This window comes from Vombatus ursinus, unplaced genomic scaffold (genome assembly GCF_900497805.2).
Source record: "Vombatus ursinus unplaced genomic scaffold, bare-nosed wombat genome assembly UNPS02008961.1, whole genome shotgun sequence".
NCBI classification, from domain to species: domain Eukaryota; kingdom Metazoa; phylum Chordata; class Mammalia; order Diprotodontia; family Vombatidae; genus Vombatus; species Vombatus ursinus.
Window position 1 is genome coordinate 8,879,976 of NW_020948739.1, and position 27,325 is coordinate 8,907,300.

Sequence of the window (27,325 nt, forward strand, 5' to 3'; positions counted from 1 at the left end):
AGACAACAGCAAAATCTACTTGAGAGTAGAACTTTCCCTAAGTGCTAAAATTCCTTTCCATCACGAAAGAGCGTATGTTGTTTTGTTTGGCTTTGAGAAAAAGAGTGAATAGGGAAAGAGAGAAGAGAAAAGTTAAATAGCTTTCTAACTTATGCTGAGTCAGAACTCTGAACTACATTTGGTTAGCTTGTGATAGTATGATTTCCCACAAGAGCACACATATCAAATGAACATGTCTAAAGTCAAACATAGTAATTTATTATTTGAGCCATTGTTCTCTTAGACAGATCTTCTTGTCCCTGTCCATTCTAATTTCTGTGATTTATTTTCTGTATTAAATTTCATATATGATGCTGCTACTCTAAGTAAACAGGGCTAATCAGCAAAGGGTTAAAAACATACAACAAAAACTTAAGTAGCCTAATCATTTTTAAAATAACAAGTATTTGTCCACTTAGAAATATTTCATAAACAAAAAAAATTCATAAGTGGCAATTTTTAAAAAACCCTCTGCATCTTAAATATCAATTCAATTATTTAATTGGAAGCAATCATACAGCAGCTTATATTTAATTACTGAGTCTTTGAACTGAATTCATTCAGATCACCACACCAACAAAGTCTAAAGCAAAGTAAAACGACCTTAAAGGTCACCTAAGTACTGAAAATTTTACTAGTAACAATATAAATTATTTTAAGCAACCCGAGGTCAAGGAAGATGCTATTTAATCTCCTTAAATAACTATATTATGATCATAATGAGCTATCAATTTTTATTCAATTACCAAAAATCCAGTTATTTATCTACCTGTGTAATAATAGGCACAGAATATTAAATGTAAGAGGATAGTAACTTGGCTTTGTCTCATTTTTATCTGACCTCCATCAAGATATGAGAATGAGAATAATAAAAAACATTTATATAGCATTTTAGGATTTCAACAAGAACAAAATTTGCATTAGTTATTCTGCATTATAGAACTCTAAGTGCTCTGAAATCCTAATCTACATAAGCTAACTCTACATTAACAAAGAACTAATTTCTCCTTTATTAAAAATAACAGTCTTCCAATTCTATCCTCACCTCTCCTCCCCATCCTTTAAATGCGCAACTGAACTATTATTTCCTATAAGGCTTCCTAGATTCTTCCAAGTGATCTTTATAAGATCTGATCTCAAAGCCCTTAATAAAGTGATTAGTCTTATAATTTAGATATCAATATTTTGGTAACTCCTAAGATAATACTTCCACAGCACGTGACAAATATTAAACTATCTACTCCAGTACATTAACAACACAGTCTGAGTACTGGACTTTGAATGGCCATTTATTGATTGATGTTGGACTAGTCACTTGAGGAAATCAAGTCTTGGTTTTCTCAACTGTAAAAGAATATTAATAACAGTATATTATTGTATTATTAAATAATTGTATTTGTATCCCCAAGTGGTAGCACAGTTCCTGAAACAGAGTAGATACTTGATAATTATTACTACATACCTCACAGATCTGTTGCAAGGAAAGAACTCTGAAAACTAATAAAGTACAATATAAGTATGAATTATTATCTTTATTCCTGGACACTTGTATCTTAACATCTTATGTTTGGGTTTTGGTGGGTTTTCTTTTTGTGAGAGGGTGGGGTGGAGTGTCACATTTGGCCTAAGTTACAGTCTAGTATGTTCCAATACATAGCCTAGCATTTCCCAGTTTTTTTGATTATTTGAAGAAAAACTTACTACTTCAAAATCTGAAAATATATTAACTGTAAATGACCTAACTCGCATGTTCCATGCTAAACCTACTTGTATATTGCTAAGCTCAATAAATACTTGAATACAGATGTTTGCCATCATCAAAAAGCCTGTTTTCTTTCCCAAAAGCAATCCACTTTAATATATAGCACATGATAGTTGAAGAATTGAGAAAAGTTTCTAAACTCACTCTCTTTGGTATTAATCATGGAATCAGAAATCATCTCATTCTGCTCTCTCAAATTTAAAGAAGAAGAGATTGAAAAGTAAGTAGATTATCATTCAAAAGTTTGGAAAATTGTTAAATTATATCACCAAAAATACCAAATATACGGTTAAAACTATGAAAGTCTACTGCCAAATTAAAACTAGGAAATATTCTTTCACTTAGCTACTCTCATCAATACAATGATTGAAGACAACTGCAAAGAACCCGTGATGAAAAACGTCATCCACCTCCAGGGAGAATTGATGAGTTATGAGTGCAAACTGAAGCATTTTTTTCCACTTTCTTTGTTCCTTGCTTTTTATTTTTTTTTCCCCAAACATGGCTAAAATGGAAATGTTTCGCATGACTCCACATGTATAATTGATATACCCTCTCAATAAGTGAGGGAGGGGAAATATTTTGGAACACAAAGTTTTTCAAAATGAATATTAAAAAGTAAATGAAAGAAAAGAAAAAATCCTTTTAAGAAGTAAGTTTGCACTCAGTATATTTTTTTTGTTTCTTCTAAACTGAAACAAGAGCAGAATTCCTGCACAATGTCAAAAATAAGTTTTGCCCAGCAAAACAGCTTCACTTAGAAGCAGTTTAAATTTCAAAAATACTGTGTCATTTCAAAGAAAAGTTCATGTCACCAAAACATTACTCAATTAACAGAAAGATCCTTTTCCTTTCAAGCACAACCACCTATTTTCAGCTTCATTTCAAAAAAGGAAAGAATACATGTATCAAATGATGAGAAGAAAATTGGTTTTTTAAAAATTTGCAAAATAGATTTAGATCCATGCACGAACAGAACATTTCTGAGGATATTTTACCTCTCTCATCCCTATAACTAGGCTTTAAAAGTAAGAGAGAATGTATTAAATTATAAATGAGAAAGATTAAAAAAGGAATCCTATGGTATAATTTAGTATAGGCAGTTCCCAGTCAAATGTCCTGTTTTCCAAAAGTTCAACTGTCAGTCAGTTGTCTGTAATGTAAAAATAAGTCTCTGAAATATTAATACAAGATGCTTAATCCCCAGGCTAGCCCACAGCCTATTTAATCTATAGAATCACTTTTAGAGTTGTAACAGATCCTGGAAATCACCTAAGAACACTCCTCACTTTACTAAACTGACTCATAGAAATTAGCAAGCCCAAGACCACAATGGCAGGGATAAGAAGGGCTTTGCTCACTGTCAACATTGTGACTAGGTCCAGAATCTACCTATTCATTTTTCATTACAGCACACTGTAAATGAACAATCATTTAAACTGAAATACAGCCTGAGTGCCAAGCATAATGTAAGGGATACAACGACAAATGAAATCTATCCTGCCTCCAAAGATCCCACATTCTAATAAGGAAAACAACATATATGTATTTAAATATATACAAAATTCATACAAGGTAATGAAAGGGAGGGAATACTAGCAGCTGGGGGTGGGAAAATCAGTAAAGGCCTCACACAGGAAGTAGCTCAAACCTGTAGTACTACACTTGGTGCAACAGAACCTGCTGTTTATAACCAATGTTCCTATGGGAAATTTTGTTGAATTTCAACTGGACATGCCAGATATAGCTTTCAGTGATACCATGATATCAATGATTCTTCTTTTCTTGCTATCCCACTGTGACTGAAAAGTAGTATCACCATCAGCTCCAAACCACTAATGTTGGGTCCTGATGGGAAACAGGAAATGGGACAGGATGACCCTAAATTTTCGCCTGCTCTCTGCTTCCCCAAAACTTAAAAAAAAAAAAAAAAGTTCATTTTTTTCACACCTCTTTTCAGATTCCCTGATTAAACGGTCAGAAATTTCTACTTAAAAAGATTTATTTGAAGAAAAGAGGCAGCATGGTATAGAGATCACTAAAGTGCAAAAAATAAACCAACAAAAGTACCATTGTTCAAGTCACTGTAAATACAAAGACAAAAATGGAACAGTCCCTGCCCACAAAGAGCTTAAACAGGTACTCTCTCATGTGAAATGACACGTATGCCTACAAGTACGTACAAAATAAATACAAGGTGATTTGGGGAATAATGTCAATAGCAGCAGAGGGAAATCACAAAAAGCTTCCCATACAAGGCAGAACTTGAGCCTTAACAAAAGAAGTAAGGAATTCTACAAAGTGGAGGGAAGGCTAAGAAAGGCAGGTTAAGGTCAAGTTGCAGAGGCCTTTAAAAGCCAAAATTGTTGGGTTTTGAATAGTTTTTTGTTTAGTTTTTAAATCCTACTGGCAATAAGGAACCATTGGAGAAGTCATGGTCAGACTAATGATGTAGGAAAAATCTTTCTGGCAGCTAGCTAAAGGACGGATTAGAGTGTGTCAAGACTTGAGGCAAGGAGCCCTAAAATTTTGAGGCTATTGCAATAGTCCACTAAGCCAGAGATTATGAAAGGCTGAATTAAGACGCTAGCTGTGTAAGCAGTGAGAAATAGATGGTCCGTAAAAAACTGCTTGGAGGTAGAAAACTGCACAATTTGGCAACTGGTTGAATATGTGGGATGAAGAAAGAAGGGGGGGGGGGGAGTCGACAATATGAAGGGAGTTGATGAATGGTGACAGTGATGTAAAAGAAAAGGGCAAAAAGAACACCAATGAAACATTTTTGTAATATAAATAAGTAGAAGAAAATGAGGAGACAAGCCAGAAAATTTTGTTACCATACTAAATTTAATGTGAAAATGTGAAATTTAATGTGAAATTTACCATACTAAATTTAACGTGAAAAACCGTAACAGAAAGGTTATAGTTTCATGTACAACCCCTTTATTTGTTCTATGCTGAAAAGTGCAAATTTGATGCTTAATTTCAAAATAAAAAAGACTAATTTTTTAAAAAGATGAATCTAATTAGTAACCTGTTAATCTAGACTAAAACGCTGGGGATCAACTAAGCTAGACCCAATCTTTTGTTTGAGCTCCAGGCCCTAATCTTTGTCAGCTGAAAAATCACATCGATGTCCCCTATATACTTCAGAAACGGGACATACTCATCTTTCTAAAACCTACCCCTTATTCCTACTTCAAAACGGTGTCCTGTGATTATAGTGAAAAGAGCACTGAATGGAATCAAAGGACACAGATTCAAATTCTTCCAACTGTTTATTTCCTATGTGACCTTGGGGAAGTCTTAGATCATAGAGCCAGAATGGGAAGGCCATCTAGTCCAATTCTCTCATCTTATAATTAGGAAAGTGATACTCAGAAAATTATTTGCCCAAGGTTACAGAACAATAGAGGTGAGATGTTAACTCATGTCCTCTATATTACAGAGCCAGTGCTCTTTCACTATACCACACTCTTTTTACCTCATGGTCTCAAGTTTTCTCATCTATAAAATAAGAGTAATTTGTACTAGATGGCTACTAAATTCCAAGGTCCCTAATGAACTAGGTTCCCTAAATTCCTACAAACATCCATATTTCTATTAATGGTATCACTATATTTCCAGTCCCCAGCCTCCAAACATTGGTCATCTGAGATTCTTTATTCTCTTTATTCATCTGGGGGTAGAGAAGGGGCAGATCAGGGAAGGGGTAGATCAGGGAGTGGCATTTGAACTTGACTTTAAGAGAATTTTATTTAGAGTTGGAGAGATTCCAGGCTTAAGGTATAGAACTCTTGATCAATTTCATGTAACCCAATACCTCATCTCCTTTATCAGAAAAAAATCCAGACTATCTGAAGTAGTCAAAAGTCATCCAAGAAATTTTAATAACTAAATGCAGTAAGTTCATTTTCTACCTTCAAATGATACCAATTCAGGTAAGAATCCTTCAGCCCCAGTGTTCTGACCTAAACAGCTAATTTCTATATAGACAGAGATACCTTTTATTATAAATAATGCTCATAGGGCATGAAAAGCCCTATTATGCCAATAAACTGATACAATGGTCTTGGAAAACTTCCTAACAGAATGTTACCTATTTATTTCATGAACAGGAAAAAAGAATATAAGAAAGACCCTGGATGATTTTCAGGGTCCTTACTCTAAAACCCTATGATCTTGCAGGTAACATGCAGAGTCAACAAAGATCCTATTTATTCTACAATCCTACAATTTCATTTATCTATTCAATATCAAAACAATCACAAAAAATGAGACAAAGAAAATAAAATGTGACAGTATTACAAGTATCCTAGTGTAATGACAAAGATGAATATTTTAATACTATACATAAGTACTTAGATGAGTATTGTCCCCTTTGAAAGTGGGCACACTGAAAGACTATATGCACGGAGTCAAAAACATGTCACTGGTAAAAATATTGCTGAAATTCCTTTATCATAAATATCTTGAAAATCTGTGGCACATTCATTCAAATACTGGTGGCAAATTTTCATTCTTTGAGTCAATCTGATTTTCAACAACACATCATTCAAAATTAAGCCTGGTAAATTGGATGCCCAATGTAATTTTTGATTTATTAAACAAAGAAAATGTACTATGAGCCACTATATTGTCATGACAAGCCAATAAGTAGATAACCTTTCATTTCCTTTGTATACAAAGAATCTCTCAAATAATTCAAAATGTCTCTAAGTCAGACTGACTTTTTAAATTGCAGGATAATTCAATAATTCTAATGATTATAATGAAATAAATTTAAATTAACATTATCTTCACTTACAGTGTTGATGTGGGTTCTTTCTTGGGTGTTAATTATTTTTTTTTACTATAAACTTTGATATTTTGTTTCATTACTATTTTCTTCAAAAAAATTCATACTTTGTCCAGCTCCTCCTCAAAGCATTAAAGCAAATGCTTTCTTTGCCATTTTTGTTCAGTACTGAAATTATGACAACACTGAACTTTTGCTAATGTTCTTGTTTTATTTTAGATTAAACTCTTCAGCCATTGTTCCCACAATTCACCATTTACCAAAGGAAAAATGGGAAAAGGACCCACATGTGCAAAAATATTTATAGCAGCTCTTTTTGTGGTGGCCAAAAAAACTGGAAATTGAGGGGATGCCCCTCAGTTGGGGAATAGCTGAACAAGTTGTGGTATATGCACCTAATAGAATACTATTGGCACTATAAGAAATGATGAGCAGGCAAACTTCAGAAACACCTGGAAAGACTTAAATGAACTTATGCTAAGCGAAGTGAGCAGAACCAGGAGAACATTATATACAGTAACAACCACAGTGTGTGATGACTAACTTTGATCTCTTCTTAGCAACGCAAGGATCCAAGACAACGCCAAAGGATTTGTGATGGAAAATGCAGTCCACATCCAGAAAAAGAAGTATGGAGTCTGAGTGCAGATCAAAGCATATTATTTGCGCTCTCTCCCTCTCCCTCTCTCTCTCTCTCCCTCTCTCTTGGTTTTTTTTTTGTTTGTTTCTTCTTTCTTATGGTTTCTCCCATTGGTTCTATTTCTTCTTTACAACATGACTAATGTGAAAATAGGTTCAATATGAATGTATATGTAGAGTCTGTATCAAACTGCATGCCATCTTGGGGTGGGGGAAAGGAAGAGATGGGGAGAAAATTTGGAACTCAAAATCTTATAGAAGTGAATGTTAAAAACTAAAAAATAAATAATTTTTTTAAAAAAGAATAAACAGTAAATTTTTTAAAAATGTCCTCTGGTACCAACAATGATTATGCAACCATTCCATGCATCATCATGAATGAAATTTTCTTTAAACCATCTGTGCCAGCAAAAACCCTTGCTCTTAATATCATTTCATCCTTTTGAGAGTCTTTCAATAGGTCACTTGTCTCACTTGCAAATCTGCTCTCTTTTACAAAAAACTATGTATTAATCCATAAAGCTAAACAACAGTAACTACTTTTTAACATCAAAACATTTCTTTTCATTATGTCTGCTACCACAAAACTTAATCAACCTTGAAAAATACTGCTGCCACAAATTAGAACATATTGTAACATGGCTATGCTATGATCACACTTCCAGTTCTATAAGCCATGTGAAAAAAAAAATCAGTTACTTTATAATCATAGCAATACCTCACCAGTTTGTCTTTTCATACTTGTAATTCCACTAGAAAGTAGGTGGGGACTTGAAGCAGGGATACCCACCAGCAGGCTACTGCAATAGTCCAGACACGAGTGATGAAGGCCTGAACCAGAGTGGTAGGAGAATCAGGAGAGAGAAGGAGGTGTTTTGAAAGGACACTGCAAAGGTGAAATCAACAAGCCTTGGCAACAGATTGGATTTGAGGAAGTAAAAGATAGTGAGGAGTCCAGGATGATTCTTCAATTTCAAGCCTGAAGGACCAGGAGAATGGTGTTGACCGGTACAACTTGTAAGGCTTCTTACAGGGCTTCTTAAACTTTTCCTACTTGTGACCCTTTCAATGCTTCTTAAACTGTGAGTTGCCACTGGCAGTTTAAAAGGTGCTGCACAGGGAATGGAGGATAAGGGGAGGGTTTAGGGGGATAGATAATGAGTTCTGTTTTAGACACGTTGAGTTTAAGATGTCTACTGGACATCCAGTTTGACATGTCTGAAAGGCAGATGGAGATGGGACAGCAAGGTTAGCAGAGAGGTTAGGACAGTACAGATGGATTTTATAATCATCAGTATAAAGATGATAATTAAATGCAAATGAAGTAGTATGGAGAGAGAAGAGGGCCAGGAAATAACTGTGAGAAACCTGTGGTTTAGAGCATGATATGAAAGAGGATCCAGCAATGGAAACTAAGTAGGAGGGGTCTGAAAGATAGGAGGGGAACCAGGAAAGAAAGAATGGTATCCTGAAAACAGACGAAAGAGTTACCAAAGAGAGAATAATCAACAATGTCTAAGGCTACAGAGAGATCAACAAGAATGAGGATTGAGAAAAGGTCATTGCATATGACAATTAAGAGAGCACTGGTAACATTGGAGAGAGCAGTTTCAGTACAATGCTAAGGTCAGAAGCTGGAATTGTAAGGAAGTGAGTAATTTTAAGAAGAAATTGAGGAGAGCAAATGGAAGGACCTATTGTAGACAGTCTTTTGAAGGAATTTAGCCACAAAAGGCAGAAGAGGTATCAGATGACAGGCGGGATAGAAAGATCAAGTGGGAATTTTGTGGATGGAGGAGGCATGGACATGTGAAGAATAAAGTGCAGACACAGCATACAGTTGCTTGTGCAAAGGCAAAGGGCTAGAGATAGAAGGTTGTAGAAGAAGAAAAGCAAGGAAGGAGGGTAACGTATGTAATAAGCCTAGAAATATAGACCAGAGGGACAGCTAGGTGGTGCAGTAGATAGAGCACTGGCCCTGGAGTCAGGAGGACCTGAGTTCAAATCCAGCCTTAGACACATAACACTCACTAGCTGTGTGACTCTGGGCAAGTCACTTAACCCCAATTGCCTCATCAAAAAAAAAAAGAAAGCCAAACCACAGCCAAACTGAGAAGGGCTTTAAATGACAAACAGAGGGTTTTGTATTTGATCCTAAAAAAGCAAGAAGAAGCACATGGACAGGACTTTGCTTTAAGAATATCACTTTGGCATCTGCATGGGAGATCAAGACCAGCAATGAGGTTAGGGTAGGATAGAAAGATTTGTGAATCATCAGTATAGAGAGGGAGAAGAGAAGGATCTGATGTAGGGAGAACCCAGAGGTGCAACAATAGTCCAAACAAGAGATTACGAAGATGAAGACAAAAATAAACAAATCACTACCCTCAAAAGACTTAATTTCTAGAAGAAAATTCCAAAAGAACAGAAAGGTTCACAAATGAATGGTATTAATAATATTCTAACACTGATTAAGACAACTATTGATTCCTATGTCTGCTTTCCTACTTCTATAAAATTCAATAAATTCTTTAGGCACTGTATATGCATACATTCTCAGATACAGACAATGTTTTTTTTTATTATGCAAACATGTATTAGTGTTATATAAAGGTTTTCTTTTTTCTTGATGAGGGAAGTAGGTGAGGAAGGAAGATGTAAGGAGCTGATTACCAAAAAGACAAGAAAAAAAGCAAAGCAGGTCACTGAAACATGTTTTTGAAATGTACAGAAGGCACTATAAACAAGAATTACTCTGAAAGTAACATTGGATATATTATATACTTAGGAGAAACATAAGCTATTCATAGTTTAATATATTACTCTCTCTATAATACTGCGAATATGCAAATGCTCATTTCAAAAGATGTTTAAATTCAGAATTTTTTAAAATAGGAAAAATATGCTTCTAATGAAAATTCTCATGTTGAAAAACAGATTTTGCAAATATTTTTCTAGAACAGAGCTTGAAGAGACCCCAGTGGGTATCTCTCAGTGGTTGCATAGTGACTTAGAAAACTATAAATTAACATTATCTATGTCGTAATATAATTTTACTCATTTTGTTCAACAGTTCCCAATTACATTTTACTCTGGTTAAGGTTGCACTTCAGAGTTTTGCTTGTGGTCATTCAGCCTCTACTTTAAAGGCTCTCCCACTGACAAGATATCTCACATGCACACGTTAAGATCATGTACAAGAGCAAATGTGGCAAAGAGAAACAAGTGTTGGATATAGAGTCAGAGGATTCCTATCTCAGCTCTGCTAATTATCACCTATGACACCTCGGCTTAAGTTAAGTTACTTAAGCTCTAGGCCTATTTCTTGATCTATAAAATGAGAGGGTTTAACTAAATGACCTGAGGTTTTTCTAGCTCTACTTCCATGATCCTATGAATCCAAGAATGCTTTATAGATACAACCATAGGGGGTAACTTTGTTCAGCAATTCTTTGCTGACTGTCCAGCAAGGGATGAAACAAGAAAAATATTTACCAAATGTATTTGCCAGTGCCATTCAGGACTGTCCTAAGCAGCAGAATCCTAATTTAAGTAGAATTTCTATAGACCATAGAGTATGCCAGATGCTCCTGTTTACAAATTATACTGTGACAACTGCATCAAAAATCATTACTTACAGGGTCTTTTCAATGACATTTTGGTCTTTAAAGAAATCAAGAGAACAATCCACACAACAAGAAGTCGAAGGAGGATACCCTATACTACAACATGAAATGAATAAGCAGCCCACTAAGGTAGTTTAACACACATCTCAGAAACTGCATTTGGACACCGAGTTCAATTCAGAATTGAAGGGGGCAGACTGACTTATTTGGAAAATTGCACAGTACTTTCAATGATCCAAAGCTGCTGATGTAAACAACTCATTTTTTTAATTCCAGTGTTCACACATGATGCAGAATAGCTACAAAGCAAGAAATAAGATAGAAAGAATTTGTTAAGGCTCCTTCTTCGGCTATTTTCCCAAAAAGTCTATGTAGTATTGGAATTAATTGTTCTTTAAATGTTTGATAGAATTCGCTTGTAAATCCATCTGGCCCTGGAGATGTTTTCCTAGGGAGTTCATCAATGGCTTGTTCAATTTTTTTTCCTGAAATGGGGTTATTTAAGTATTTTACTTCCTCTTCTGTTAATTTGGGCAATTTATATTTTTGTAAATATTCATGTCACTAAGATTGTCAAATTTGTTGGCATACAGTTGGGCAAAATAATTCCTAATTATTGTTTTAATTTCCTCTTCCTTGGTGGTAGATTCACCCTTTTCATTTTTGATGTTGGTAATTTGGTTTTCTTCTTTCTTTTTTTTAATTAATCAAAGGTTTATCTATTTTATTGGTTTTTTCATAAAACCAGTTCTTAGTTTTATTTATTAGTTCAATAGTTTTCTTAATTTCAATTTTATTAATTTCTCCTTTAGTTTTCAGTATTTCCAATTTGGTGTTTAATTGAGGATTTTTAATTTGTTGTTTCTCTAATTTTTTAGTTGTATGCCCAATTCACTGATCTCCACTTTCTCTATTTTATTCATGCAAGCATTAAGAGATAAAGAACTTCCCTTAAGAACTGCTTTCCCTGCATCCCATGAGTTTGGGTATGCTGTCTCACTATTGTCACTCTCTTGAATGAAGTTACTGATTGTATCTATGATTTGTTGTTTGACCCATTCATTTTTTAGGATTAGATTATTTAGTTTCCCGTTATTTTTTAGTGTATCTTTCCATTCTCCTTTATTACATATAATTTTTATCACATCATGATCTGAAAAGGATGCATTTAATCTTTCTGCATTGGATTAAGAGGTTTTTATGCTTTTCATGGTCAATTTTTGTGTAGGTGCCATGTACTGCTGAGAAAAAAGTATATTCCTTTATATCTCCATTCAATTTTCTCCAGAGGTCTACCATACCTAACTTTTCTAAAATTTTATTCACCTCCTTAACTTCTTTCTTATTTGTGGTTAGATTTATGTAGTTCAGAGAGGGGGAGGTTGAGGTCCCCCACTAGTATAGTTTTGTTGTCTATTTCTTCCTGTCACTCCCTGAACTTCTCCTCTAAGAATCTGGATGCTACACCATTTGGTGCATATATGTTTAGTAATGATATTACTTCATTGTCTATGGTGCCTTTTAGAAGGATGTAGTTTCCTTCCTTATCTCTTTTGATAAGATTTGTTTTTGCATGGATTCAGAATTGAAGGGAGCAGACTGACTTATATTTGAAAAACTGCACAGTACCTTCAATGATCTAAGGTTGCTGATGTAAACATTCATTTTTTTAAATGCCAGTGTTCACCCATGATGCAGTATGGTTACAAAGCAAGAAATAAGATAATCAAAAGATTCAAAACTGTGTATGACCCAAAAGACAATGAAGAGATGCATAGTAGGTTTAGGCTCCCTTATACTGGTAATATAAGACATCACTATTGATGTCTTACATACAAGTCATACAAAAAGCATCAAGAATATGTCCCATTGGAAAAGAAGTATACTGATCAAGTACTAGGGGATACACAAACTATTAGAAGATCTGGAAAAAAGTCCTCCAGTGCACTGAATAGATCCTCTATGAAGAAATCTATATAAGAACATGGACATATATATAAGGTATACATATATGTGTGTGTGTGTGTGTGTACACACATCCAATATATTACATATTATATAAGAATCATGTAGAATATGAGGGCATGGATGGGTTATAAATTATAGAGATGACAGTGTACACAGAGGGATGAGATCACAATATCAACAGAAGAAAATATTACGTGCTTCATCTAATATAGGATCATTGGTCTAGCTATATGAAACTTCTAGTTCTAACATTTTAAGACCATACATTTATGTTATATATAATTCATTTGAAAAATGTTCTGTCACTCACAATTATACTACTGAGCACAGATTATACCAGTGGGGTACAGATCAGGGATTTTCCCCCTTTTTTCCCATCAGTGATGATAACTATGATCGCATTCATCCCAGCTGGTTTCTCCTTGTTAACAAGGATGGTCACTTACTGAATAGGAACTGGAAATAATTGGATCAAACTCCTAACTCTGACTTCAATCACTGATAATTTACGATTCTAGAAATGAGCAGACAAAAATTTAATAGCATTAGCACACTACTAAACCGCTAACAACTAAAAAATGATGAAAGACTAAAACAATGAAAATTCTCCAAATGATATGGAACTCCAAGTTTCATCTATTAGAAATGAAACATGGGACTTAGAAAATATACATGCATTACAAAGTAAGGCTAGTCAAGGATCAACTGCAAACAGTTTAGAAAAGATGTCAGAAAGTTTGTTTTTTAATAAATTAGAAAAAATAATGGCCTCTCTACTTCCCCAAAAACAAAGTTAATTTAACTCAGGTTGGAGTCCCCACTTTAACATCAACTAGTCAGGCAACAACCTTCCCTAATTCTCTTTTAGATCTGTTTGTTCATATGTAAAATGATGAAGTTGGTTGCCAAGATGGTTTCTAAAATTCTGAAATTCTACGTGATGTAAAAAAACAACCTGACCCATAAAATGACTTACCTACTTAGCAATTTTGAGTCAAATTAGGTAACTGATAAAGGAAAATAAGGGAAAAGTGTTATATTGTCATTATTTTAAAAAAATAAATTAAAAATATTTCCTTGATGGACTTCTGGCAGTTAAAACCTAAACAAAACCTCTAACAAAGAATCCCCTCAGTCAAAGGACTAAAAATCTAAGGCTGAAATACAACTCCTAGCCAAAAGGAAAAGATTCATATTCCTCTAAGGTTTTTCTATAAAAAAATTTTCCCCCATAAAAATTTCCTAAAGAATTTGTACTTTCAGTCAAATTAAAAATAAGGCTAGTTTGACTAAGCTTAACTTCACTTTCTTCTTTCTTTATTGAGTGAAGTACATTAGCCTTTAGAACTTTAACCTAAGAACTTTAATTTAAAGGAGCTTCTCTCCAGCTAAAACACAGAGACAGCCAATAAGTTTTAGGAAATCCTACATTCTACCCTCAAAGCAAATGTGGAAGAATAGGTTTGAACCCAGAGTTCAAAAAGAAATCACTTAAGGACAGTCTTAGCATATGTCTTATGTAATACATAAAATAGTGTCTACAAACACAAAACTATTCATTCTTTAAACTAAAAATATACAAAAGCTAGAAAGGCCCTGTGAGATCATACAGTTCCTATTATTTAACAAATAAGGAAACTGTATCCCTGAGAGATTAAAGTGATTTGCCCATGGCGGATAATGGCATAACAAGGACTAGAATCCTCTTGACACTAAACCACCTCCTCTGGTCTAACCACTTCAACCCTCATCAACTAGGTGATAACCAAGACATCAGTGTGAGACCAAAGAGGATGTCCAAATCCTTACCTTACCTTACTGGGGCATAAGAATTTTGATAATGAGCCAACTTAAAATGAAGACTTTTAATATAAAGATAAAATATTTAAAAAAAATAAAATTGACATTATATTTAAGCACTATAAAGTTCAAAAAGCCTTTTATATACATTATCTCATTTGAACTTTACAACCACTCTGAGGTAGGTGCTACAGGCACACTTATTTTAGAGAAGAAAAAAGGAGGAGAGAGAAATTAAGTCATATGCTCATCTCAACACAACTGAGATATATATGTCAAAGGTAATACTTGAACCAAGATCTTTCCTGCAAGTGTAGCACTCTATCCAGAAAGCCCCATGTCTCTCTAAATCCTATTCATGATTGGAAGTGGTAAAAGAGAAAGGGTTGGAAATGCTTTTGACAGTGATACCCCTTCCGCCGCTCCCCCCCCCAAAAAAAGGTGTTGGTCTGGACTTGTGATTTTATCAGTATGGAGAACTCCTAGGCTGAAAACTCTCCTGATTAATACAGATCAGCAACTCAGATCTACAATTCAGACTGAAGAGATTTTATCCCATAGAGAGTTTATAGTCAATAGGGGCACACAAAAATGCTCAAATAAAACTTTATACATATATATATGTTTTATTTGAGCATTTTTGTGTATATATATGTATTGATACACATATACACACACACACACACACACACACAGAGCACATTATCTACCTAAATTCTGATATGTATGGAGTTTCTATGAATGATAAGGAGTTATTGGTAAATCTGAAATAAAATTCTACACCAACTAAAAACTTTAACATGAATATTAAAATAGCTTTGAAATATTTACTGACTTTACTATGAGGAATAAGTATTTCAAATAAAGATAATACAATTAAGAAGAACTGATAAGACAACTTAGCAACTGTGGCCTCATACCCAAGTGGCTATATGCCAGTTGGGATCCCCTGGCAGCTGTAGATCTGAGGTACAAGCTAACAGTATGCAGGGTTAATCTCTGTCTATAAATACTGAAGGGAAAAAAGACAGTCCCACAAAAATCCCCCAAGTACTTCTTCCATCTCCTACTACTGTCCCCACACTTAAATAACATTAAGCTACTCAGAACTGGACAGAAAAACTTTGGATGCAATCCACATTTCCAAAAGTAAGATGATAGTCTTAGCTACACCTTAACGTGCCTTTAGGGAGGCAAAGAGACTGGACCTCTAGGTAATTCCCAAATATGGAAACTCCTAATACTAAAGCATAGGGGCACCTTTTCTGCAACTTAGTCTAAGACAGTTGCCTACAGCAATGGTGTAAAACTCAAAAAGAAAGAGATCCCAGCTGGCCACATATTGCCTTAGAAAACCTCAAATTCACATTGTCTATGTTTATTGCATTATATTTTTACTTTTTTATTAAACATTTTCCAATTACATTTTAAACTACTTCAGGCCCAAATCAGGAGTTTTGCAGGATGCTTGAGTTTTGCAGGGATTCGTTTGATACCTCTGGCCTAGAACACAGAGAGTTAGTGTCTTGCCTGGTTTAGTTTCTTGATTTCAAGACCTACTTTTCAATCACCTCACTGCCTCTTGACTCTTTATCCCAGTATTTTTTTTCTTTTGCAAACAAAAAACCTTATTTAAAACAAAAGGCTTATACAGTGTTAAACCTATCTTCACTCAGGTTATAACTAGTATGTATATAACACTTTGAGGTCTGCAAAGACCTTTACTTATCTAAATTGATCCTCAAAACAACCCTGTGAAATAGGTGCTATCATTCCCATTTTACAGATTTAGAAACTGAGGCTGAAAAGAGGGTGACTTGTCCAGGATCACACAGCTATCAGCTGTCAAGTGTCTGAGGCAAAATTCAAATTCAGGTCTTCCTGACTCAGGTCCACACTTTTATTCATTACAGGTCTTCTATTACATTCAGATGCCTGCTTATATATGAACATAAACACCTGGTTGCTAATAGCATCTCTTATTCTTGTAAATCTAAACTTTTATCAGATAGTAGGAAATGTAAAGATTACCACAGCTACTGTTTTCTATTACATTCAACTATATAAGAGGCAGCAGATAAAGCTTCTTTTTTCCACACTTCATTAATTCAGCTATATGAACAATCAAGAGGAAAACTTATAAATGGACAGGCAGGGAAACCTACAAGCACAAGCTCACACTTCCTTGCGTCAATCAGCTCCAGAAGAGACGAGAGCTGCTACTTCCACACCCCAGTCACACATTTACACTCCACACTCTACATTCCAATCTACATTTTATCCGATTTTTCCCCCATATCCAGAACCAGACTAATAGAATGACTGAACTGACAGTCCAATGTCTGTGATTTGTGCCCTACAATCAGGGTGTTAACTTACATAGAGTTTCAAAGATACTTATGGGAAAGGGAGAAGAAAAAATAGACCCAACACTATTAGCAACAGACTTTATGTTTATAGTGGTTCAATGTGATATAACATCAATTTGCAAACTGTTTAAAACCAGGGAAACCACTTGGCAACATGGTCTTTCACTATCTGCTGCCATCAATAAAGCAAAGCAATGTGTTTAAGTCATTTTAACACCACAAAGAAACCCCAGGCTTTGACAATTAATCTCTCCACTAAAAGTGAAATGCACAAGTCCAGAAATTTTAAATTAACTATTATATTTTCCAACAGTATTCAGAGATTGACTCTTTCATAAAATCAGTTTAGTAATCTCATTTCCCCTATCAGAAGTCCCTCCTCCCAAAAAAAACCCTATCATTCCTAAAGATCATCCTAAAATGGACAAAAGGAAAGTGTATCATCATTACCCAAATCAAAATGGAAATTTTTGGAAATTTAAAAAGGAATAATAAAGTAGTATCGGTAGAAACCAAAAAGGACAACTGCATTAGCACTAACTCCACTCATGAAACTTATAAAGAAAGTACAAATTCTTTTTAAAAATAATATGCTAAAGGTTCTTATCCTTTTCTCTCCAAAATGGAAGAATATGCATATTCAGAAGTACACTGACTTTAAATAGGAACCCTGACCACAGAGCCATCAATAGCATTTACACAAGGGGAACGGAAAGGGGGAACTGGTCCTAAAAATAGCTTGCAAATGTCATAAATATGCCAATAGGTCATTACTACAGAATATATATAAATATACTGTATATGTGTATACATTTATGTATATGTACCTATCTGTTACCTCCTATTCTTTCTGCCCTAGCATCAGTGTATTCTAGCAACTTATTACTTAGGACATGTGGTAGTGATGAAGAAGACAACTGCAATGTGAAGTCATGTACCTTCTTTTGGAAACCACAGAAGAACAACAATATAGTTTTCTGCTCTTCCAGAAAGAACAACAATAAAACTCAAGATCACCATCCTTAAAAACTAAAAAAAAAAAAAAACACACACAAAAAAAAAAACACAAGTATTCCTTTCCTTCTCCCCTCAACCATTCTCCTCCCACATACATGTTGAACTAAGGGATAAAACAAAGCAATCATTGATAAAGATTTACAGTTGTTCACATTTATGTAGTAATTCATAGTTTACAAATAGCTTTCTTCACAACCACCTTATAAATTAGACAGTACAAGTATTATTCCCATTTCACACACAAGGAAAGGTCAAAGAGGTCCATGGAAACAAAGATAGTTGATATATACAAGATCAACTATATGCACAGCCCAGCCCTCAGTCTTTTTCTGTCAAAAACCTGCAGTCTTCAGTTATCTGTAATTAATTTTAATATTTAGACATTTAAATAGTTCAATGCTAATTTCTTTTAATTTTTTTCCACAATTCTAAAGTTTGCTCTTTTCTTAAAAGCTAATAAATCATTTCAGATAGGGCCTACTAACAAGACATTTTTCATACCGTATTGTTTTAAATGCCAACTGCAAAGCAAATTAACTTGGGAAAATGCCCCCACAAAGTCTGCCTTACCTTTACACACCAAAGCAGCCTCCAGGGTTTTGATTTACTCTAGAGAAAGTCTAGAAACCTGATTTAGTTTAAAACTCCCAGACCACCACAGAATGGACTACATCCTTACAAATGAAACTAGAAAAATTCAAGTCTAACAGATTTCTGAACAACATGATTAAGGAAAACAACAAATTCTTAAAATACCTGTTACAAAATCATGTCTCTAGTTACTCTGCTTTAGTCTTTATGTTGCCAAGATAGAAAGATAGATAGATAGATAGATCAGATGATGCTTAAAGAGAGTGGGCAGAAAAATTCTTGTCAAAGCATTCAAGCTATACTGCTTTGTTGGATACTACCACAATTTATGTCTAGCAATTCAGATTCTCACTGAAATTCCAAAATTTTTCTGTTTGTTATATTTGTAGAAGTTGACTCTTCAAAATCAAGCAAGAATCAATATCAAGAAAAATGTCATTTTTTTTAAAAGGGTGCTGGTGCTCTACTTGCTGATAAAAGATTTCTTAGCATTTTAACATAACAAGGATATTAACATCTAGAGAAGCTAAAATCATTTTAATAAGGCAAGAAATTACATCAGCAACCAAATTAAGTTTTTCAAAGTAAAACCAAAATAAATATTTATTTATAAATTGAAATATCAATATCTAATATAGCTTAAATGTGAAGATGCTTCCAGTGCATTAACTATTAATTTGACAATGCATTAACTATTAATTTATCACCAGTTCTATGAATTTATCACTACTAAAAAAAATTCTATTAAAAAGTCAGAGAATAAAACAAATTCCTCTTTAAACTTAAGAAAATGGGTGTGATTTATACCAAAGTCCAGTTTTGCAACAAAACCAACTTTATGCTGACCTAATCAAAGACACAGATTAATATGAATTATTTTTAAAATTTTTCACTTGATTTACTCTCATCACTGAATGTGCTCTACAAACCATCACTTTTTTCAAGTCTCCTGTTTCGAACCATCATAATATAATCATTAATACAAACTGATGTTACACCTTTCAGAATAATAAATCAAGCTGGGAGTGAGAGGGCACAGGAGGAGAAACTGAGAATCACAGAAGCAGCGATAGAGAGACTTCAAGATCTCCAATAGTCCTTTATCTTTCTTCTGGTTATGGTCACAATCAAGCCAAATGAATGTTCATTGAAACACAGACCTTGGACCCTAAAGGAATGTTAGAAAATATCCAATCCAACAATGACCAATGACAAAATACCAACGACAATCTTGAGTTAAGATTCTATAACCTCCCTTAGGCAGTGCTAGAACAAGGACTATTTCTTTGCTGCCCTCCACACTCAAAAGGCTATTTACAAAAACTAACCCAAATAACCTCCCAGTTTAGAAGAAATAAGAGAAGCTCCATGATGGAAGGGTATTTTACTCGTTCATACCTCAATTTATCAAGTTAGTATAGTACATGAATATAATGAGATATTAGGTTTAAAAAAAAAACCTAGTTCTCTGGTACAAAAATTAACTGAAGCTTAAGACTATTCTACTAGCAATGCAAAAGTATTCCCTTAAACATAAACAACGTGGTTCCCTTCAATGTAGTTCAAAACAGTCTCAAGTGACTAAACTTCCCTTTGGAGACTATTCCCTAACCTAATCATTAAGTCAGGAATTTTTCCTTTCTTAATTTCATCCCCATTACTCCCAGTTACACCCCTGTGTACTGTATTAATTATTACTCAGTTTTGTTTACATCTTTTTATCAGCATTTACACACTGAGGTTTCCTTCAATCATTTTTTGATTTACAAGACTGACTTGGATTTGTTTTTTTTCCATTTCTAAGTTATCCAGCCTACACTTGTTTTTTAATCTTTCTTCTCCTGTCCAACTTTCCTTAATTTCTGAGACCTCTTGAACTTGCTCTGATTTGTCAACATCTTTCCATACCAAAGTACCCCAAATTAAATGCTATTGGGCCCTCTTTTTTTGGGGTATAACACAATGAAATGGTGAGTAACAACTAAAACCCCTTATCACAACCTCATTTATTTCGTCTCACAGCAATGCTTGTCTTATTGGCTACTACCTATTTTGTCATGTCTGACTCTTTGTGACCCCATTTGGGTTTTCTTGGCAAACATACTGAAGTAGTTTCCTTCTCCAGCTCATTTTACAAATGAGGAAATTGAGGCAAACAGTGTTAAGTGACTTGCCCAAGGTCACACAGCTGGTAAGAACAAGGCTGGATTTGAACTCAGTCTTTCTAACTCCAGGCTCAATGCTCCATCCACTGCCCATAATAACTACATATTTACTATGGGCAAAGTAGCCCATAATAAGCGACACATCATCCCCTTTTAATGTTAATACAGCCTGAGTATCAAGAGTAGAACTAACTTACCTAAACAAGGGACACCCCGTAGCAAGTCCAAATTCAAGTTCTTCTCAGGAGAACGGATATTAAAATAAAAATTATTATACTGTATTGTTTTAATTCCCTCAACAGTGGATGTAATAAGAATTAGTACGGTACACAAAACTGATAACTTTTTAAGAACTGAAAGTATTTTTCATGTGGGTGGTCTAATCTTGTAAATATTTGAAACAACCATTTAAAGTAATTTCTTCCTTTATTTTTTCCTCAAAGGTCCGTGTTTTCTACCACAACCCCTAAAATCAGTGTTAAGGCACTCAATAAAGGGTCAGTACTTTCATTATTTACTAACAGAAAAAAGGCAACATCTTAACTAAGATTTTGTCAAGTTAAGTAGAAAGAACAATGACACATTTTACCCTATATTGTTTGAAAATTAAGGCCACCTTACCTTGGCAGTAATTTAAAATCTTAAATTACCTATATTTGCTCTTTGCAATGTAATTTTTCTAAGTCCTTTTACTACACAAAAGTGAGCTACCACCAGGAATGGGAGCTCAGGCCTAAAAATGACAATCTATAAAAGTCTCTCTGGGTTCCTGTTCTATTTGTAAAAATGAAAAATATACCACTTGCTATCAGTTCAAGGTATTGAGTATGTTACTGGAAAGAGGTATTTTCAGAAGTGTATATTGTTTATACTATTTATACAAAAATCATTAGGGAGTCCTTGTAAGAGTATCTTACAAGTGAAACTGACTTATAACACAAGGTCATTTTGGAACTTCAGTAATTAAAGCCTTTGAATTTACTCCAATTCTAATCCATCTTTAAAAAAAAAAACACTAAATTCTATTCTATACCAAACACTAAGGCATCATAGAGTACTGAAAAAAGACGGTTTGCTGAATTTGGAATCAGAGGACTCGAATTCAAATCCCAGATCTGCCACTAAACCTTAGGCAAAGTGCCTTGAAGCCTGGAGCTTCCTTATCCATAAAAATAAAGGAATTTAGGTTAGAGGACCTCTAAATCCCTTTTGACTAAATCTACGTGATCTTAAGAGTGCTTTTTGGGGCAACTAGATGGCTCAGTGGATAAAGCTCCAGCCTTGGAGTCAGGAGGACCTGAGTTCAAATCCAGCCTCAGACACTTGACACTTACTAGCTGTGTGACCCTGGGCAAGTCACTTAACCCCAATTGCCCAAAACAAAACAAAAAAAAAAAAAAAAAGAGTGTTTTAAAAGTCTTTTTTTCATAAATTATTCTAAAAAATTAGAGTTTTCTTTAACATAACAGCACATTTCACTGCCCAAAAGAAAACACTACTTTCCATGTTCTACTTCAAATAGCAATTTCACGTTTGTGGTGAACTCTCATGAGTTCAGCACGTGCCAGTATCCATGATATCAACAGCATTCCTTAAACAAATTATCTTTGCCCTTAATCCAGCCATAGAAATGCTCAAGAAAAATACTTTACCCCTCCCCTAATACTTCCACACCTCATCCCATTCTTCAAATAAAGTATTATATAAATCTAATCCCTGATTAAATTGCAAAACTGTTACAGAGAACTGATGGAGAAGTCTAGGATAATAGAAATACTCTCAAAAAAGAGGTACTCCTTGGCCAGAACACTAGACTATGTTTGGAATTGGTTCCTAGTCCTGATTTGGCCAGTCAAGACTGGCTTCTGACCCCTCTGTGGACCTCAATTTCCACATCTGTGAAATGATGAGTTTGGATTAGATAATCTCTAAAGTGCTCATTTATTACATTTCTAGTTTATTATATTGATTTATACTTTACTCGAGCTTAATAAGTAGAAACTTCTAATTATTCTTCTGAATCCCCACCTTAGGCATCTAAGCACTTCTCTTAAAAGTCTCCAATTTGCTCCTGGCCAAGGGTTTTTAAGAACGCAGCTCTAAAGCAATAAATCAGAGAAAAGTCTAATTCAAGGTATCAAATAAAGATCTAGAAGCACCTGCTTCCCCTGCTTTAAGAACATAACCAGTTCACAATCAGTTCTCTCCCCCACCCCACCTCCACCCCAAGGATTTACTTGTTATTTTCATTCCATCCTTAAATGTCTCCATCATTAGAATGTGAACTCCTTGAGGGCAGGAACAGTATTTTTACCTTTCTTTGTATCACCAGCATTTAGCACAGTGCCTGGCACATTTTTGTTATTCCAACAACTGGTACATAGTACGGGCTTAATAAATGCTTGTTGATTGAAAGGTTTCAAAGCATCACAGGATATCAGTACAAAGCATCCTCCTTCCAGAGGATGGACTTCGATTCATTCCAAGACCCATTCCCAATAAGTCACCTGGAATTAACATTTAGGTGCAAGTGACAAGCAAGTAACCTGGTATTTTATAGGGCAGTTTTAATCAAATGGCCATGGAACCTAGGGGGCGTGAGTTATTGTTTAAATATGTAAAAAAAAAAAAATATGTAAGAACCACCAGCAAATCAGAAAAAGAAAAAAATTCTGGCATAATTTTCCTTCTTCATTACAATGTTCTCAATTCTTGAAATTTCAGAATAGACCAACCAAAATACCTGACTTATATGAATCTCCATAGAATATTTGCAAACAAATATAAGGCTATATAATAGAAGTAGATTTGGCAAGTGCTAGAAGGATCCACAAAGCTTTCTTTACATAATTAGCTCTAACCTTGCTGCTTTACAATGTAGAGTTAAAAATTCGGTATTTTAAAACATACACACATCTCTACACAAAATGCCAATGCAGAATTTAGTATCTGTGACTATTAAAGAAATGTTCGCTCTACAGAATCAAATAGCACAGTACCAGAATAATTATGATCAATGACTGTCCTTTTCTATAACTACCAGTAAATGAACCCTAATAAAAATTTATCTTAAGCCATCAAAACAGTGTTTTCAATTAAAGCTTCCCTTCAATTCAAAATAATTGACAAGACAGAACTCTTTTATACTTGAAGTGTTAGATTTTAAGAAGCAATGACACAATAACATAACTTAAAACTTGCCTGAGACAGTCAAATATGTCTCTTTCAAAAGGGCTTCTCTACATCTTCCCCACCAAAGTTAAATACTTCAAAATCGCACTATATATATGACTGCAGTCCCAAATGTTGATAACTGAAAAGAAAATATTCATAGGAAGACATTTCCACAACTACTACCTATGGCTTTCAAAAATGCTACTTACAGCACTATGTCTTCAACATCTGTTAAGACCTTAGGTAATGTAAAAATAATACAAAAATATTCTATTCTTTAAATTACATCTACTTTCCTTTTTAATCACAGATTTCTTTATATGTGATATAATTTTCTATACCCAGCATTACATTCAACAACAATTTTTAATTGATAATTTATGCATGCTAATAGTGATAATTATCTTAACAAAGGTATAAATTTATACAATTTTCACATATATAAAAAGAAACAAAGACTTTTAAATTAAAGACCTGCTCCTATAAAAAAATGAAAAGCTGATTTAAAGTTTTTCCACGAAAAACAGCATAATTAAAATTCTTGGAACCTACAAATTAAGATACATACAAGAAAACATCCATTTCTCTACTCTCCTTGGTTCAGACTTTATATATAAAAAACATGAAATGTACAGAAACTTACAGGGTAATCTTACAGCTGTCAAGTGGCTTGATTTTACAGAAACTATCTAAATTTACTAAGCACCTTTGAATCTTTAAAAGCTTCATGGTAAAATGATATTTAAAATAGGACCACTGAAAGAAATGAAGAATTCAAAATAAGCAACTTGGGAAAGTTCTGACAATTCCATGTAGCTAACTCATTTCCTACCAAAACCTTAAAAAAAAAAAAACAAAAAAAAAACCCAATAATACGGCTTCAGTAAAATTGAACACATCTTTACTTAAGTAAGAAATGAAACATCTTGCCCTCTAACTTAAGAACTGTTGCTGGCCACACTGGAAGTGCTTACATACATACAACTGAGAATGAAGGCCAATCTCTTAGCAGCAAGTTAGGCAGCCTCTTCCTCCGGGGAAGCACATGACAAACAGGGCGTCATGCGAATTGTGTCACCGGGTCACCGGCAAAAATTACATGTAACTCCCCAACTTCAGTCCAATATGGCCTTCCAAGGCCTGAACAAGTATATCCAGGGTCTAGCACACTAACAGGGGAAAGCTTAAATTGACCTACTTTCTCATCCTGTAAACACTGAGCCCAGGGTTGGACCTAAGACAGGATTTAATGGAGGCCTCTTCTCAACCTTCTCCGAGCCTCTGTTGCAACAGTGAAGGAACTTTCCTGCTTTTTCTAGGATCAAAGTGAAGTGCAGCCCCGTAATTCTGTATCTTATCTGCTAGGCCATGGGGAGCAAGAAAAAGGGCATCCAAACCCAACACATTCCAATTTTTAAAAACAAAACAATATGTAACTACCCCGTAAACCCGTGGCAAACCCTTCTCCGGGATTAAGAAAAGCAGTTTTTTACTAACTTGACCAAGATACATTGTCTTCTGCTATATTACAATTGGGGACGCCCCTCCCCCTATGATGTTGAGGAGAGACTAAAAAAGAGAGAAAAAGCGAACATCAAAAGGCTGGCCGGTCAGGGTGATAATGGCCTGACTATACCCATTTCGGGATGTGCTACCACCTCCATCTCTTTTTCCCTCTTGGCTTGGTTTCGACCCCCTCCCTGGATCGGCATGCCTCACCACAGCAGGGGCTCAAATTAAATAATCATAATCATAATCATGGCGTTTCCTCCTGTCCACCCCCCCCACTAGCATTCCCCCCCCTCCGAAACTGCGAATGGGCTACTCCCCTTTCCCGTAGTGGGCCAAAGCCTACACCGTCCGCTCCTTCTGATAGCTCTCCGGCCCGGGATCCAGGCCACCCAGAGACCCAGCGCACACTTCATCCAGTCCCTCCACCCCCCCACCGCCACCCCCGAGGCCCGGACTCCTCGGTCACCTTCCCTCCCTTTTCACCTCCACCATCCCCCATCCGCATTGTCTGTCTCAATTCAACTTTGACTAATATGGATTCCTCGGGCCTGGGCCCGGCAGTAATTACAACCTACTCCTCCTAGGGAAAAGGGCTGCTTGGGTCGCTCCCCTCTCTCCTGGTCAACATGATTCCCAGGGAGAGGCTGGAATAAGCCCATCGGTTCCCCCTCCCCTCTCCTCCCCCTCCCCAGCACCAGAAGTTTACCCTGGACAGGGCCTAAATCCGAGAGGCAGGAAGAGGAGGAGGAAGAGGAGGAAGAGAGAGTAAGACACCTACAACCTCCCCTTCCCATGTCCCCCCCCAAAAAAATCCCCCACCAGCCCACTCCCAGCAACCCCAGGTCCCGTGGCGCCGCACTGCCCCACCTCCGATTAAGAGGAGGAGATGGGAGGGCAGGGGGATGGGAAAGGTAAATTGGGGGGTTCATCCTCCCCCCCCGTCCCCCTTACCTGTCATTGAGCTGGTCCTCGGTGCCCGGCAGCGGGTGAACGACGAAATGGATGGACGTCATGGTGCTTCCTCCTCGTCCTCCTCCCTAGGACACCCCACCTCCCTCGCGCTAACCCGTCCCCCCCCTCCCCCCCAAAAAAACAACCCCTCTTCTCGTCCTCCTCCTCCTCCCAGTCCCCAAAAGGAGGGAACCAAATGCGCAGGGGCCGTCTCCTCCTCCCCCTCCTCGGGCTTCTCCTCCTCCTCCTCCTCCTCCTCGTCCTCGTCCTCCGGCTCCCCCCCGCTCCGGGCTGTGTGTGCGAGGCCGGCCGGCCGGCCGGGCTGGCGGGCGGGCAGACGGGCGAGCAGGCGGACGACCCACCCGCCAGCAGCTCCCCCTGCGCCGAGAGGGGAGGAGGAGGAAGACGAGGAGGAGGGAGGGGGAGAGGAGGGAGGCGGAGGGAGGAGGAGGAGGGAAGAGGACGAAGAGCCGGAGAGGGGGCGAGGTGGGGGTGCGGGAGGAGGAGGAGGCTGGAGAACGAGGACGAGATCGGGGCCGCGGCTGGGCGGACAGGCGGGCGTCGGGAGCCGGGAGGGCTTGAGGAGGTAGCCCAGAGACGTGCTGGGAGTGACTGGGCTACCGGTACGCCGGGGACTGGAGTGGGGCGGCGGACGGGGGGGGGATCGGGCGTGGGGGGGGAGGTGGGGAGGGAGATGAGTCCGCACCGCGCTCACAGGCGAGACGCCTCTACCGCCACCAGCACCGCCGCCGCCATCTTCACTTCTGCCCCAGTTTCTCCCTCTCGCAAGCCCCGCTTCCGAGGGGCGGGGGAGGGGGGAGGAGGGAGGAGGGAGGAGACGGGCAGGCGGGGGGAGGGGGGAGAGGGAGGGGAGAGAGAAAGAGGACGGGGGCAATTCACGTTACGGCTCTACT

At 36.5% G+C, this 27,325-nt stretch overlaps 1 protein-coding gene across 3 annotated transcripts in view; it reads right to left on the reverse strand.

Moving 5' to 3' along the window:
- Positions 1 to 26,510, reverse strand: part of UBR5 (ubiquitin protein ligase E3 component n-recognin 5) — a 176,449-nt gene extending 149,939 nt beyond the window's left edge. For all 3 annotated transcript variants that reach the window (XM_027850037.1, XM_027850036.1, XM_027850035.1), the window contains exon 1: positions 26,412 to 26,510. In XM_027850037.1, coding sequence (XP_027705838.1) covers positions 26,412 to 26,473 — 62 coding nt within the window. In that variant the 5' untranslated portion in view covers positions 26,474 to 26,510. The remainder of the gene's footprint in view (positions 1 to 26,411) is intronic.
- Between the last annotated feature and the right edge of the window lie 815 nt (positions 26,511 to 27,325).